This window comes from Arvicanthis niloticus, chromosome 13 (assembly GCF_011762505.2).
Source record: "Arvicanthis niloticus isolate mArvNil1 chromosome 13, mArvNil1.pat.X, whole genome shotgun sequence".
Lineage (NCBI taxonomy): Eukaryota > Metazoa > Chordata > Mammalia > Rodentia > Muridae > Arvicanthis > Arvicanthis niloticus.
Window position 1 is genome coordinate 58,633,445 of NC_047670.1, and position 16,295 is coordinate 58,649,739.

A 16,295-nucleotide genomic window follows, 5' to 3' on the forward strand; every position below is an offset into this window, starting at 1 on the left:
GTCTCTTGGGAGTCCTGGAGAAGTGGGGTCAAAGGTGATAGGTGACTGCAGACCAGGGTTCATGTTAACTTAAAAAATAAAAAAATAAAAAGAAATCCATCTGGTCTCTCAGGATAGAAGCTTCTGGAAGACTGGGGGGAAAAAAGGCAAGACAAGAGGATTATTCATGGCTTCTGCAGGACATTTTTTAATTGAATTGGGTCCTCAGTGAGCAGTTTAAGGCCATTAAATCTTGTGATTAGTCACAGTGACCGAGCTGTGGTGCATAAAAACATTTTAGGAGAAAATGCAAATCAAACCAGGGCCCACCTCCGTCCCAGGGAAGCCTCGGCCTCATTTCTCAGCCTTCCCTGCACATCTGAGTCACAGTGGCTCACAGGTGCCACCAGCCTTCACCTCGGCCTTGGCAGTCACAGTTTATTTCACCCCAAAGGTAAGAAACATCCTTGCAAGAAGAGGAAGACAGCATTTGGAAAACTGGGGAGATGTTTATGGCTTTGTATGGTGGCCGGCTGATACCACAGACCCTATCAAAACTACACACCGTGGCATGAGACCAGGTGATGAGAGGCCTTTGGTTACAGGGCCTTAGGGCTCTTGTTCCCCTCCCTAAATGCTTGAAAAAAAAAAAAAATCCCCAGCTGTTGAGCTGGCTGTCAGCCTCCAGAGGGACAGAGGCCAGTAGGCTGGGGACAGTTTCCAGCTCTCCTTGTCATCTAGAGACCTCCAGAAACTTAGTGTGCTCTTGAGTTTCTCCACAGGAAATGACTTGAGGTGAACAACTCTTGGGTTCTGTCTAAAGTCCCCAAATGCTTGTTAGCTGCCACACCAGCCTAATCTTGGATCAGAAAGGTGGGTGCCTCTCTAGAGTTGGGGCACCTTTAGGTCTGCACCACCCTGATGTGTGCTTGGGCAGGCAGCTGCCATGTGTAGGATTTGCAAATGGGGGCGCGCTCATAGCAAGCATATTCCCAGAGGGTGGTGTCTGGAGCTGAGAGGATTGCAAGTCATTGAGAAAATTAAAAACAACCCATGATGGGTAATAAGACTCCACACAGTTGATGAGCTTGGAGGTGGACTAGCCCAGGGCTTCTCCAGCTCCAGCAAGCAGAATCCCTCGGGGATTCTGCTAAGCCCTGCCCATGGAGTTCTGATTCAACTTCAGAACCCACAGGAAGATTGAAAAAGAGTATATTGAAAATGTACAAGATTCTGCCAAAAAGTAAATCAAGCGGGTTAGGTCCCACCCCAGAGACTAAAAGGTCCCCAGTGTTCTACCAAATAGCCTCTGCTTCACTCCAGGCTAGACCTGGTCTCCAGACCCCACCAGCATCTTTTAGAAGCTGTGAGTCTCACAGTGTCCATCTTCTTGCCACCACACAGGTACAGCCTCGTCTGCCAGTTGGGATGATCACTCTCCTGGACTATTTGGCCTTAGGCCTCCCTTCTGCCTCCCAGTCCCAACTCTTCCATGGTGTTCTGAGGAACTCTCTTTGTCCTCACAAAACCCACATCCTCAAGCTCCCTCTAACCCCAGATCTGGCTGAAGCTGCTTCTGAGGATGATGAGAGTCTCTGAAATCCCACAGCTCCTGTGTGGAGCTCCCTGACGGTGCAGAGGTGGCCCGCTTCTCTGCCTTTCAACATGGATACTATGTCTCCCGGGCTCTGGTTTCTCCTCATGATGTCTTCTGCTGTCACCTTTGGCCAACTCCCAAAGACAGTTGTAAGGTCCCTGCAAACCCTGACTCTTTGTTCTTACTGTGCTTTTTATTGCTGTGATAAAACATGTTAGCCACTCAGAGGGTTACTCCTAAAGGTGGCATGACTGACTGTGATGCCTCCAAACACTGTTCTCTCTGCCCATCCTGTTTCCAGACTCTCCTTGGACCATCTGCATGCTCTCCTGCCTTTTGTTCTCCTGTGTCCCTCATCTGACTCTCGGGTGCTCACCCCCACCTCTCCCTGCACTGAGCTCTCCTGGCAAAGTTGACTTCATAACTAAATGCAACAAGAGTGTAACAGCGGCCAGATAAACTCAGCTTAATGGCTTTCAGAGAAGCAAAATCACTGTATATATGAAGGAGCAAGTTACCATGGACAAGCCAAGGCTGATTGTGCCTTCAGATAGATAGTAGAGATCAGTTTAACATGGCCATACTGATCATGTTAAAATCAAGCATTAAAGATATGATTGACAGACAAGGAAAATAAAGTTCCTTGAAATGAAAAATGCAATCATTGAAAATATTCAAAGCAACCAATGTACAGATTAATAACAGATCTGGTATGGTCAATGAGAACATTGAGCAGCATGGAGGTAGGCTGGTGAAAGTCTATAATCCTAGCAGTAGAGCCATCTAGAAATTCTGTGGAGCTGCCAACAGAGTTCTGACTATGCGGCTGTGTCCCACAGATCACCAACATGCAACCTGAAGAGCAGCAACAGAAACCAAGAGAGGGCTGAGTGAAAATTTGTGAATTAGCAGTCGCTTCATCTTTGAAAAAATTCACAATTTTTACCCATTAAAATTATCTTTCTAAAAATGGCAAAATAAAGGCATGTTTATATAAAAACTAATCTTACCATGTACAGATCACAATCAGAGACCATACTTCATTGAAGAAGAAAAAATATGAGCAGAAGAAAGCCACAGATGGACTAGGAAAGAAAGCAACACTGAACAAATACCAATGGACTCAGTGAACCATTGGGGATTTAATTTGTAGAGAAAAATCACAAGAGAAAGATAAAATACTAACAGCAATAACATGAAATCCAAGGAGCCCACTGAGTCACAGCAACTCAGTATCCTCACAAACCAGAGAAGAGGGGAACCTGGTTGAAAAAATGGTAAAATTTAAGGGTAACAGCTAAGTATTGACTAAGAAAATATGTAACTTTTGACAACTAGGTTAGAAAAGGTGTTTTAAAAAGCTTAATCCAAATTATACTATATTTTTCAAATATAAAGGAATTGATGAGCATGAGCATGGTGGGAAGCTGGGTTCTGTTGATAACAGAAGTAAATAGAGACAACAGCAACAACAATAAATGTAAATGTGCCAAACATTCGATGTAAAAAGGCAGGGATCACTAGAGAGGATGTTTAAGAATTTATGTGCTGTTCATAAAGCCTGCACACAAAAGTGTCAAGTGTGTAGAAGATTTGAAGAAATTTAAATAGATACAACAAACAGACTCTAAATGAAAGAAAGGCTGGGAGACCATGCTACTATCACACTAAATAGACTTTACGATTAAAAACTATTTCCTTAGAACTTGATATATCAAACACTGGGTTGCAAGTATCCACATCTCTCAGCTGTTTATGGGCCAAGCTAACTGAGAGAATACTTTTAGCTGAGGCTAAAAGTAACAGCTGGTTTCAATCAGCAGGTGTAGAATGCTTCATAATGCTCTATTCAAAACATAGCATCTAGCTACAAATGACACATTTATAAAGAATGACCACACATCCAATCTCAGATAATTCTAATAACTGATAAGATCCAGTACCATTCTCTAATTAAAATCATGTTCATTTATAAGTTAATAACTCTTTAAAAACACATTCATTCAGTAACAAAAAAAAAAACCCACCCGTATTTCTAAATCAAAGGACCCAACATGGGAATAAGAGACTAGGAGCTCTATTATAATTTTACAACTATGTATCAAAATTTGGATGCAGCTAAAGTAGTAATTAGACAGAAATATACAGTTTTAAATGCCTATTATGGAAGGAAGAGCAGCTGAAATTCAAAGCCTGCATCCAACCTATGCCAAGGCAGACGGAACAAGAGAGAGCAGCGACACAGTGGAAGCCCAGCGAGCTGAAAGCTGAGCCTCAGAAAAGATTCAGAGAGTGCAGGCAGGGTTGCAGTATGAAGCTGGGGGAAACCATGTGCAGTGTAGTCCAGCTGTGTGGTACACATGGCAGGAACTAACTGATAAGGGGACATAGATGTCACGGTGAGTCAGTGTATGCCAACTGGAGAATAGAAAAGGGGACACGTTCCTGTCAAAACAGAAGCTACCAAAATAGATGAGCCCAAGTAGCCCTGTAGCCATCAGAGAAACACACTGGCAAATTAAAGACTTTCCTTGTGGAAACTTTGGGCCCTGGGAGGCTCATGGGCGTTTTTACTTAGCTTTCAGGAAGCTGGTGGCCCAGTTCTGCCCAGGTCCCACTAACAAAACAAAAAGGTGCATAGCCCGAGACTCTACCTACACAGCTCCTGTGCTGTTGATTCAAACAAGACACGGACAAGACAAGAAAGTACAAGACTAAAGCCACAAACATTTGACACAAATTGTCACTAAAGTGCCTGTCATGAGATCCAGCATTGTAGAACTTTGTTTTTAAGTTTAAAGAGAAAGAACGAGAGGTGGGGAGGGAAGGGGAGGAGAAGGGGAGAGTGTACATGTTTGTATTTACACATGTGGGAGCCGGCCAAGGACAGGAGAGTGCATCGGGTTCTCTGAAGCTAACACTACAGACAGTTGTGAGTCACCATTTCAGTCAGAACCCAACCCAGGCCCTCTGCAAGCTCAGTCAGTGCCCCTAACCACTAACCACTGAGCAACCTCTCCAACCAGGGAAACACTTTCAACACACCCTGACCAAATTGTGCTTACAACAGGAGCTTTACTATGCTTTACTATGTTTGCTTCACTGTCATAAAGCCTATCAGCACGGCTCATTGAATTGAGAAATTGAATGAGAAAAAGCTAGATGTCTATCTTGATACATGTATGCATGTAGAGAAGCCGGCCGGTACAACCGGTACTCACCCACGGTCACAAGGTCTTAGAAAAACAGGCAGACAGGGAAGAGTTGGTTGGGGGCTCCTGACATTTGATATATGAAGGTATCTTTAGAGAAAATACATTTAACCTGAAGCATTCCTGTTCAATAAGGCTAGAACAGGGATAAAAACCACTGCCACAGTCCTGGTTAACAGGACTGTGGGATCTAGGCATTGTTACAAATCAAGGAAAAAAAAAAAAAAAAAAAAAAAAAAGAGAGGCCTATAGGTTGAAAGGTCACTTGCCTGCTGCTCAGAACTGGCCCAAGGTAACAGCCATTGCTGGCAAGTCATAACAATAACAATGACAGAATTAGGCAAAGCAGTTAGGATGACAGCTAACAAAACTTAACCAAAAGCATGAAGTTACAAGTTTTTTCTTATAGTCAAACCAAACAGGCATTAAAGACACAGGCATCCCAAACAGTAACAATAGAGTGGAATGATATGGGGACATTCGCAGAACAGGGGAGAGACTGATCAGGAGACAGGAAGTTCAGTTAGTGTAATCCAATAAAGTGTGTCAGGCTCCCCTCTCCCACCCTCTTGGAGACACAGGGGGCTCATGAAGCCCACACTGTGGGAGCTGGTGATGCTCCTGCCTCAGTACTAGTCTTTTGGGCATGCATCACCAGGACTTCCAGGGGAGCCAATGCAATGGCACTGAAACACTACAGAGAGCTGAGCTGGCTGCAGACACTCCTGGCTGGACAGAGCCCAGAGACCCAGGTATTGGTCATTTACAGTCTGGTGGAGCACAGTGCAGTTAGAACGGACCTCCATGAAAGAATGGCTGACAGACAGCACTGACGCTGAAGAGGAAGGAGGCCCACAGAGTCCCCAGGATCAAGGAGACCTACTTCACACAGGTGGACAAACACGTGCTACCTGCATGGCAAGAATAGAAAGCAGAAGCTCCAAAAACTTCAGGAGAGGATCAGCTGGTGTTCCTGTAACCTTGGGCAAGGTGAGGATGGCGTGACCACAGCCCAGAGTGGAGCCAAGAATGAGCTGTAAATGCAGGGTCTACCCAACTGCAGGGGCATTGTAGAAAAGGACACACACACACACACACACACACACACACACATGCACACACACATGCACACATACATAAAGTGTGCATCCACTTGGGTGCACATGCATGTGCATAAGTACATGGGCTATCATCCATGTATGGCTCTATTGCTGCCCACAGACCACACAGACACTCTCACTGTGAACACTGTCACATAATGTGGGATTCAGCTTTGAATCGGAATCTCTCCTTGCCGCCTCTGTCGCTGGTCCACCCTGCTCCCTGCCACTCATCCCTCTATCTCCACACAGCAATCAGAGTGCCATTGTTCTACAGGTCAGGCTCCAGGCTTGGGCTCATTCCCCACTGCCCACCCATCAGTGAATGGCCAATCCCATCATAGCCTTTGTCATCCATGTCCCCTCTGCTCCCAGATAACCCTACCTACTAGCCAGGTCTTCATTTCTGAGCTATCTGCTCAGAGAGCCTTCCCAACCCAGCTAGTAACAAGCCTGCCTCCTATTCCCTGTCTGTACCCTTTTCCTGCCCTTAAAGGAACATAGAGCATCATCATTGGCTCAGGCACTGTCTATTTTGCTTAGTATGTTTACTGTCTAGATGTTCTCTGAGAAAGCAGATCCTTTGGGGACAGGGTGGGGGCTGCTTTGCCCTCAGGCTGCTGTTTGGTACCTCAAACCTGTTGCTCCTGGCTTGGGGTACCCTTGTCTGCACTGCTCTGTTTCCATGGGCCTGCATCCTGTTATCAGGGAGACCACGCGCCCTGTGGGTGCCCAGCCATGTCCTCTCAGCTCCCACCGGCTTCCTTCCAATAGGCAGGAGCCTGCACTTCCTCGTAAGTCCCGCTTCACTGGCCTTCCATATCCCTCCTTTGCTGGGATGATTAATCTTGACTGTCGACTTGACAGGGTCTAGAATCACATAGGAGATGAGCCTGTATACATATCTGTGTGGAGTTTTCTAGATGAGACTAATCAAGGTGGGAAGACACACCCTAAATGTGAACAGGACCATCCAATGGGCTGCAGCCCTGGGCTGAATAAAAGGTAGGAAGTGACCAGCAGCCATCTCTCCCTGCTTCCTGGCTGTGTACACATGGCCAGCTGCCTCCAGCCTCTGTCACTATGCTTCCCCACCACGACAGACCATACCTTCAAACCATGAGCCAAGAGGAACCCTTCCTCCCCCAAGTTGCATTGGTCAGGTATCATGTCACAGCAGCAGGGGAAAATCCGTCTGTCGACAGCAGCCTGGCACCAGCACTTGTGCACAGGTGGGCTTGCTGGCTCTGCATTTGCTGCACATCAAGGTTGGTGACTATGTACCCAGAAACCTGCTCAGAGACCAAGGCTGGGGTCAGGGGACCAGGGACATGGGAACTGGAAGGATGCAGGGAGCTGAAAGGGCCAAATGGGGCTGGGAAAAGCTTCCTTCTGCTTAGAATCTAGGAGGAGGCATAGGCAGCAAGAGATACAGGCGCCAGGTCCTGGCAGGGAGCTGGCTAGGAGAGAAGGGTGCCAGGAACATGGTGGGAAACATACAGAGATGCCAACTGACTTTTCTGAGTCACACAGCTGGACAGGAGTACAGTTGTCCAGGCACACTGCTGAACAGTTACAGAAATGGACAGGTGAAAAGCTAGACAGGTACACAGCTGGACAGGTGCAGAAGTCTGAGTTATCTTATTATCTGCAAGCATCTTTCTCACTTGCTAGGGGTATCTGTTTTGGGGCAGTGACAGAAATCACAAACAAAATATTGAGAGATCCTCCTTCATGATAAGGCTATATGTAGACATTCCCTAACACCACAGACCTGCCTGTAAGGACGGGCTCTGGTCTGTCACCTGAAGCAACAGCCAGGCAGACCTAACTCTGATGGTGGGTAGTTAGCAACATATTTCATGCAGAGCCCTGACAGCCCATCAGTTCAAACTCAGCACTGGAGATCTCTCTCTCTTCTCTCTCTCTCTCTCTCTCTCTCTCTCTCTCTCTCTCTCTCTCTCTCTCTCTCTCTCTCTCTGCCGACCGTTCCCACAGGTTTCCAAGCTGTGTCCCCTCCCCCATTCATGGAGCTCTGGAGAGCTGGACTCCTTTGAGTATGCATTTATTGTGTGGGTGATCCAGGTCATGAAAACAAGATGGCGGTTAAGCTGTATTTAGTGTTCTGGCACCATCACCAACATGACTTGCACAGTGTGCTGCCCCAGGGTGCAACACAGAGAGGGAAATCAATGTCAATCATTCCAGTACCAGATGATCGCAGATGCAGGAGACTGGGAGCTGGGACTCATTTTAACAGCAAAAGGGACATGAAGCTTACCCTGACTGAAATGTTCACAGCTGTTACAGCAACAGAGGCTTCTGTGAGTTTCAGTATGGTTTACAACAAATTAAGATCCCAGCAGGGTGTGGGAGCTCACACAGGGGCTCCCAGCAATGAAGAGGCAGAAGAGGAAGATCAACCCAAGTCTGAGGTCAGTTTTCTCTACAAAGTGTTCCAGGTCACTAAGGGCTACCTAGGGAATGCTTATGAACAAGGGAGAAAGGAAGGGAAAGGAAGAAAAAGGAGGAGGAAAAGAAAAAGGAAAGGGGGAAATTACCTTAAGCACCAAGAAAAAATAGTGTAGTGGAGAACTGTCTGCTCTGACACCCACTTGGCTGCACTCTTACCTGCTCGTCCGTCAGGATCTGTACATGACGGGTGCAGATGGACCGGAACTCATCTCTGGAGACTGTGTTGCTTTTCAGGGTGTCAAAGTTCTCAAACTCCTGGGTGATGGTGTGGTAGTGGGAAGCTACTGCCTTCTGCACTCGTGCCAGAATGTCTCTGTTGGATGTTTCTTTGGGGGATGCAGGGGGCGGGACCTTGGGCATATTCTCTGCCCACTCGTCAGCCGTCTGCAGAGAATAGAATGAAAAATTGGTCCGCTGGGTCAACAGTAGACGCCTCTTGTCTCTGGGTGCAGGGAGGCAAAGCTTAGTGAGAAAGAGAGGAGCAAATGTGTCACGATTTCTAACGATGGGTCAGCCCAGTTGTGTGGAAGCCCAGGCTTACTTGCCAGGAAAGTGGTCCCCAGGGTGGCACTCTGCCCTTGGAAGGTGGGGAAGCCCAAGGGGGTGGTGCACCATAAACTCTCTCCTGTTCCCTCTTGATGGCTGTTTCTTTGGGTTCGTTTAACACATTCAAGGGCTGGGGAGATAGCTCAGTTAGTAAAATGCTAACCACATTAGGTTAGCAAAAGGACTTAAAAGTTGGATTCCCTAAAAACCTCAATGGTGTATAGAGCTGTCCCTGGTGCTGGGGAAACCAGCAGAGATGTACAACCTGGGCTAGGATCAGGGACTTCCTGGACCGAGGCAAAGATTCATTATAGTTATGAGCAAGTAAAGGGCTTGCAGCTGGGGGTCCCCAGGAGGAGTGTCTGGCACTTCACTATGGGGATAGATGGACTGGAGTGGCAAGCCAGGAGTAGTCACTTGAGAAACATCAACAAAGGGGCTGGGAAAACAGGCAGGAACTCTCAGCTTTTTTGAGGGGTGCTGGCTAGGTCAGGTCTCTTGGGAGACTTGTTACTATGCTTTGGCTAGGCTTGGAAGATCCAAAGGGTGGAAAAGTGTGTGTTAGGAAAGGTTTTAGCCTTCAAGCAAGGCAGGAAACAGCTTTGGCAGGTACCTTCTTGCTGAGTGAGCCAAATGTTCTGAAGCTATGTAGGCCTGGGGGCAGAAGGTGATGCTCTGCTGGCATAAAAGACCTAGCCAGTGATAGCCAAAGGGCAAGGGAGTCCACTACTGTCCCTGTCCCTGTCCCTGTCCTGCTGTATCTTGATGATGGTCTTATCACAATCCTTGCTTTGACACTGGCTCTTACTTAGTGGGTACCAGTGCTGTGCTGGGCAATCAGCAGGCTTTGACAATACATGCTTCCAACTAGTATTCCAACTTGGCCACACTTTAAGTGATCTAGCAGCAATGTCTGCACTCCATTGCTGTCAGGCAGCACGTTTTATGAAACTAGGAAACCCCGACAGCCTTAAATAGGCGGGCTTCATTTACTTATTTTGTGATTCATCTATGTAGCCCAGGCTGGCCTCACTCAGTGTCTCCATGCCTCAAGCTTCCCTGGGATGGGGCGACTTGCACCTCCATGCCTCCCCTACTATACCCATTTTTACAAGACTTGCTTCTTGAGCTAAGACAAGAAAATGGAGACTAACATGCTGGAGACGTCCCTGCTGTTAGACAAATCAACTTGAAAGTCTCCAAATGATTTAGGAAAGTGGTCCAATTTGAACTAAAAACATGAGAGCAGCAATACCTGCCCCTGTGAGGCACTAGCTGTGATGAGTTACAAGCCAGAGTGAGGAGAGTTCCACACTGCTCATTGATGACAGGCTACTGAACCCACAAGTGAGATCCTGGGAGAAACTGAGCTTCCTGAGAGAAACTCATATTAACTGCAATTGGGATGAGTGAAGGGTAAGGCCATGTTCCTGACTGAGAGAGTCAGATTCAAGTCCAAAAAATAAAGTCTCTCTGGGGCCTGGGGAGACGACTCTGTGGGTAAAGCATCTGCCACAGAGGCACATGAGAACCTGAACTAGACCCCCAGGTCTTACCCTAAGAAGAGGGCAGGATGATGTGCCCCTACAATCCCAGCATGGGGAAAATGGAGACAGGAGCACCCCTGGGGTTCATGGGACAGCCAGCATAGCATAGTATAGACTGATAGACTCTCAGGCTAGTGAGAGATCCAATCTCTAACAAGGTGGGTGGCTCCTGAAGAATAACAGCTGAGGCTGTACACAGTCTCCCTTTCTCCCTCCCTCCCTCCCTCCTTCCCTCCCTCCTCCCTTCCTCTCTCCCTTCCTCCCTGCACACCTTCATTGGATATATGGGGAATGGGAAAATAGACATTTTGACAATTCCATCAATGATTGAAAAATGTGCAGTCACCACTTTTTGGCCTTTTGGCTAAGATCAAGTGAAAAAATATACTGTCATACACTTTTGGAGAAGGCGTGGCCACATGAGACTGAAGCTGGCTGCACCTGTGACCTAGTGAGAGTCACAGAGCTGGGCTGAGACTCTGTTCTGTGTTGGCAGGCATTGGTTCTGCCCACCAGTGATCGAGCATAGGCTGCCTCCCTGGAGCCTTTGATCAAGAGGCCTGTTCACCTACACAGCACTAGACAGCAGTGCAGCTGCCTTAGATAGGTGGCCTCAGTGAGGGGCGGAGCCCAAACGAGGCTTATCAGTTTCATCAAAGATGACCCTTTTCCCCTGAGCATCAAAGCGTGATCCTCTATGGCTTCTGCCTCAGCTCATGGAAGCTCTATATTCAGCCCCGAGGCCTGCAGCCACCTATGCTGACTTTTCTGACTCCAATCACAAACAATTCAGCCCTGGTCTCACCTTGCTCTGATAGTCTCCTGTGCCCATGTCGGACACCTCTGAGCAGGCTCTTTTCCAGAAGCATCCACCAGATCAAGGCCAGACCCTTATGAGCCCCAGGACAAGAGGCCAGCTTCACAATGGGTCCCCTGCATTCTGTGACCTCACTCACCCTGTTCCAGCTGAGGGCTCCTGCTGGCTGGCGGAACCCCAGGGCTACAGCACTGCCCTGGGAGGCTACGTGCTTTGTCTCCATTCCTTCTCCAGTCTGTGGCATCTTGGAGCCTCATCCACCGGTCCCCTCCCTCATCACTTTCCTGTCACACTTCTCTCTGACACCCTCTATGCTCACCTTTGCTCTCTTACTCTGGCAGATGGATTTCACAGAGAGCAAGGGTCCCTGTCCTCTGTCTCCCAGGGAGAGTCCCCAGGAGTTAGGGGAGATATTAGGGGCATGGTGAAACCAAGAAACACGTAGCAGACACACAATGATGCCAGCATTGGCAGTGGTATAATGAGGGAGTGGGCGGGATTCTGCCTGCTCTGAGTGGTGGGCATGGATCAACTATCTGGAGGTGAGGAAATGGAAAGGCAGAAAGAATCTGCTTTAGCCAACTGGGAACTCTGATCATCTCCATGCTAGAGAGGAGGGACTTAACCAAACCAGAAAGTATCCCTGCGGTCAACTTAGCCCTGACTTGTTCCAGATCCTCTTTAGAAAACAAAAGAGAAAATTAACAAGACATATAAAGCATTGGCAATAATGGATAACCTTACATGCATGTTAGGGCAACATGCTATCTCTCTAGATAGGCAGCTGCTAGACGGCTCCGAGCAAAACAGTAGCAAGAGAACATCTATGCTACAGGAGAACGAATGGAAGAGGACCACCAGATAGCCACATAAGGAATGCTCACACATGCACACACCTGTAATCCACAAACGCCCCACACGCCTATAGCCTGAGTAGCTGTGCCAAGGCAGGGTGCTGGCCAGACTCACATCTCTGATGTTGACCCAGATCCCCTGCTATCCATCTGTGCTGCTCCATCCAGAAAGCAGTGGTCAGACTGGCTAGTCCCAGCCCCAGGAGTGGGTGACACACCTGCCTGGGCCATCCTCCCAGGGCAAACACACAGTAAGCCTCAACATTGGGACAGGCAGCCACTTGCTGACCTCTGCAGCACACCTACTTCACCTGGGGACTCAGGTAGGGAATGGTTCTCTATGCTCTGCTCATAGGCAACTTAGTGTCTTGGAGGAGAGGGATGTGGGCCAAGTCCCTTAGGTAAGGGGGAGGACCCTCAGGAAGAGACATGGCCCTCCTGACACACTATCATGAAGGCACAGAGAGAGAAGAGTGGCACTTACATTCTAACCATGGACTGGCCAAACACGTCCCTCCTGCAGCCAGCCAGACAACAGGACACTGTGACAGTGACATTATCCCCCTCTCAGACCAGAAAGTTGGGGGTGGGGGAAGGAAAAGGAGGACCTTAAATGCTGTCCAAGATGATACCCAGGGACTGAGTTGGCAGAAAAGGATATGGAACCGTGGAGGACGCAGTCACTGCTCACTCTAGCTAGAGATGTGTTTGTCTGTGTACCAGAGTTATGCCTACAGTTCCATGGAGGTCACTCAGAAAGCCCAGAGAAAGCAAGGTCACTGAAAATCCCATCCACAGGGACCATTGCTGTCACCACTTCTAAAGCACTGGCATGAAGGTCCTCAGGCCACTGGCAACTTCATGGCACTGTTGCCCCTATATATATGTGTGTGTATGTGTGTACACACACATACAGACACATATGCACCAATGTCACCCAGAGATCCCATGCAACCCTGGGGGGCAGGGCCAGGCTTCTGAGGGCTTTGTACAGAGCCTGCTGGGCTCTGGCCTTCTGGCTCCCACTGCCTCAGCTCAGCCCCCAGCAGCCTCACTGAGCACCCGTGGGCGCCAAGAAGGAACAGATGGCTCCCAGTCTGACGCTTTTGTGCCCCATCTGAATGGGGGAAATTGTGCTTTTTTTTTTTTCTCCCTATAACTAAGAGGAATGTTCTTTCTAATCAGAGAAGACACCATCATCAGATTCAGATGCAGAAACACCTTTCCACCAGCAGTCAGCTTTATAGTAAAGGTGTGTAGAAATGGGAATCCCAGGGTAGGGAGACAAAGAGAAGTGTGTGTGTGTGTGTGTGTGTGTGTGTGAGAGAGAGAGAGAGAGAGAGAGAGAGAGAGAGAGAGAGAGAGAGAGAGAGAGAGCTCACATGTGTAGCCTCGGTATACTTGAGAAAGAACAGCCCAGCTCCTGGTGACCTTTATACTACTGAGGCACCCATGGTACTGGAGGCTGTGGTAACCTTGCTTCAGAGCAAGCAGATTCAGACAAGGTGGTTTAGGGAGATCCATTCCAATGTTGGCTCAGAAACCCATTGGTGTACAAATCTACCATGAAGGTCGGAGCTAGCCCATCCAGCCATGCTTCACAGAACCGGCTCTGCTGTCAGGACTCAGAGACAATCTATAGTTTCACCCATGGTCCCCCAGAGTGGGGAGCCTCTGAAACCTCATCCACAAGAACTCAGCAGGTAGCGAGAGGCTTCTAATTAGAAACAGCACCGAGCTCGGCACTTCCTTCTAGAGAAGGTTATAATTAGTTCCAAAAATTGAAAAATTGCTTCATTTGATCAAATATTTTGATTAGCAGGGAAATTAATTGTACTGTGTCTTCATTTATATTTACAGTGGGCAATTGAATCTAAAATGAATCTAAAAATAATAGCAGCGAGGCTGCCTGTCCCCCCCCCCAAAAAAAAAGGCATTGAATACTTAGATGAAAATGAAGTCTGAGCTCTGGAAGGAAGATGCTCTTGCTCGCCTGTGATGCCTGCTCGACACGCAGAGGCAGGAAAGGGGGCGCTCATGGCCCAGGGAAGACTACTGGACAGATGTCAAGATCTAGGACTGTCTCCATGATGAAGCATGACACCAACGCCTCAGGCACCATCCCAAGTGTCCTGGTGGTGTGAGGGGTGTGAAGGCTGCCGTGAGGTATCCCCACAGGCTCGTGTGCCGTGACATATCCCCACAGGCTCGTGTGCTGTGACATATCCCCACAGGCTCTTGTGTTTGAACATTTGGTTCCCAGCTGGGAGACTGTGGGGGCGATAGGCAGTATGTCACTGGCCTCAAGATTCCTAGTTCCAGTTCTTGTCCCCTCTCTGCTTCCTGATCCTTGAAGATTTGAGCAAGCTGCCCTCACCCTGAAGCTGTCCACAGCCTGCTGTGTGCCACTGTTCCTTCTCCACCATGATGGATGCCACATCCCCTCAAATTGTGAGTCAAAGTAAGTATTTCCTCCTGAGGGTTGCTGATTACAGCTGTGCATGGAGAGTTCCTGGCTTCCAGAACATCTCTGGAAAGACCCCAGAGTCAACCAACCCTGTCAGTGCTTGCTGAGGCCCAGCCCAGTTGCTGGCTATGATGCCTTCACAGAGTGCAGGCTAGACTGAGTACAGTCTCTGAAATCCTCCCACCATCCTGAGTGGCTGATGCTTTCTGATTTACAGAGCCACAGGGCTGGGTTCTGAAAGGTGGGACTTATGGTGTCCTTAGGCTCCCCCTGCCAGTGACAGATCTCAAAGTATTCCTACTCCAGACACACAGTAGGCTTCCATGATGACTCCTCCAAAAGCCATGAAGAATACAAGGGCCTCTTTGGAAGAAGACTTAGAAGCTCAAAAAAACACTACAGGGTAGTTACCAGGTACTGTCCTAGGGCTGTGACTGAGAGACTAAAACCTCTTGCCCCAGAGGACATTCAGAGATGCCCACAGGGAGGGAACAGAGGCCGTGGCCTGCTGGCTGCATCTCCCAGTCTCCATGCCCTGACCATATCTGATGTGTGCTCCCTCCCCAGACTTGGGACTACACAAAGTGCTCCTCCAGCACGTCTCTCCCTATAGGTCTTCCCTTCCCTATAGGTTCAAAGGCTCATCAGAAAACCAGTCCTGCCTGCATCCTAACTCTCTTCCCCCATCCCCTCACTGCCTCCTAGCTCTCCAGCTCACTTCTGGCACACAGTGGGCACTTACACAGAATCCGCCCAGACCTGTGCAAACTCCCACCTCACAAATCCTTCTAGTGTGTGAAACTGACATAAAGTTCAGAGAATCAAAGCCGCCCCCTTGGCTCTTTAATGACCCAATAAACTCGGGGGGCGAAGTCACTTATAAAAATGCTAATATAAATTCCTCTACTCAAATAAATTCCACACCACTGACCACATCATCGCCAAACACTCAGCACAAGCTGGAATAGGTTAGAATATAAATAATAATGCGGATATTTGGTGTTGGCTGGGCCAGGGATCCTGAGGAGCTGTGTCAACCACAGGGCAAGGAATCTGTGTGACAGTCCTAAGGTAGACAGTGAAGCGGCTCTCCTTCTCCAAGGGAAGCTGAGGATGTAAGTCTCCAAGCTGTGGGATCCTAATCCCAGCCTGGAAAGCTAGCTCTGGGGGGACGCCATGGCTTTCTGAACCTTGGCTTCCTCCCCTGAAAGATGGTGCTGATAGAGCGTGCTCCCAGCATGCAGGGCCATCGAGAGTACCAGTGAAGAGCACTCATGGGAATCCCTGGGATGTGGCTGGCTTGTGGCACCTTCCTGATGCCCTCCTGTCTGGTGACATTTGATTGTGGTGACAAGATGACTGTGGCTGGCCAGACACAATCTTTGGGTGGGCGAGTTGTTCTTTCTTAATACCTCAGCACAGTCCAAACTCTGGCTTCCACAGGAGTGGCCATGGCCAATTCTGTGAAGGTGCATCACCCAGTGGGGTCCTCTGAGTGCACCCCCTTATCCACCACACACCTGAACCCCAAGATGCCTAATCTGCTGGAAAGGAGCCAGGGAGTACTACTCAGCAGAGAGAGAAGGGGGAGGGACCACTGTATTCCCAGCCATTTTCTGCAGGACTGTCCTGTCCAGCAGGGCATTAAACAGGGTCCGGGGAGATCACCTAAGAGAGAATGGGGGGAAAACAGGTGAACGC

At 48.6% G+C, this 16,295-nt stretch overlaps 1 protein-coding gene across 6 annotated transcripts in view; it reads right to left on the minus strand.

The window, feature by feature from the left end:
• Efcab6 (EF-hand calcium binding domain 6) overlaps nucleotides 1–16,295 on the minus strand; it is a 194,425-nt gene that overhangs the window by 6,598 nt on the left and 171,532 nt on the right. For all 6 annotated transcript variants that reach the window (XM_034516791.2, XM_076911766.1, XM_076911767.1 and 3 more), the window contains one exon: nucleotides 8,520–8,747. In XM_034516791.2, the coding sequence (XP_034372682.1) occupies nucleotides 8,520–8,747 (228 nt within the window). The remainder of the gene's footprint in view (nucleotides 1–8,519; nucleotides 8,748–16,295) is intronic.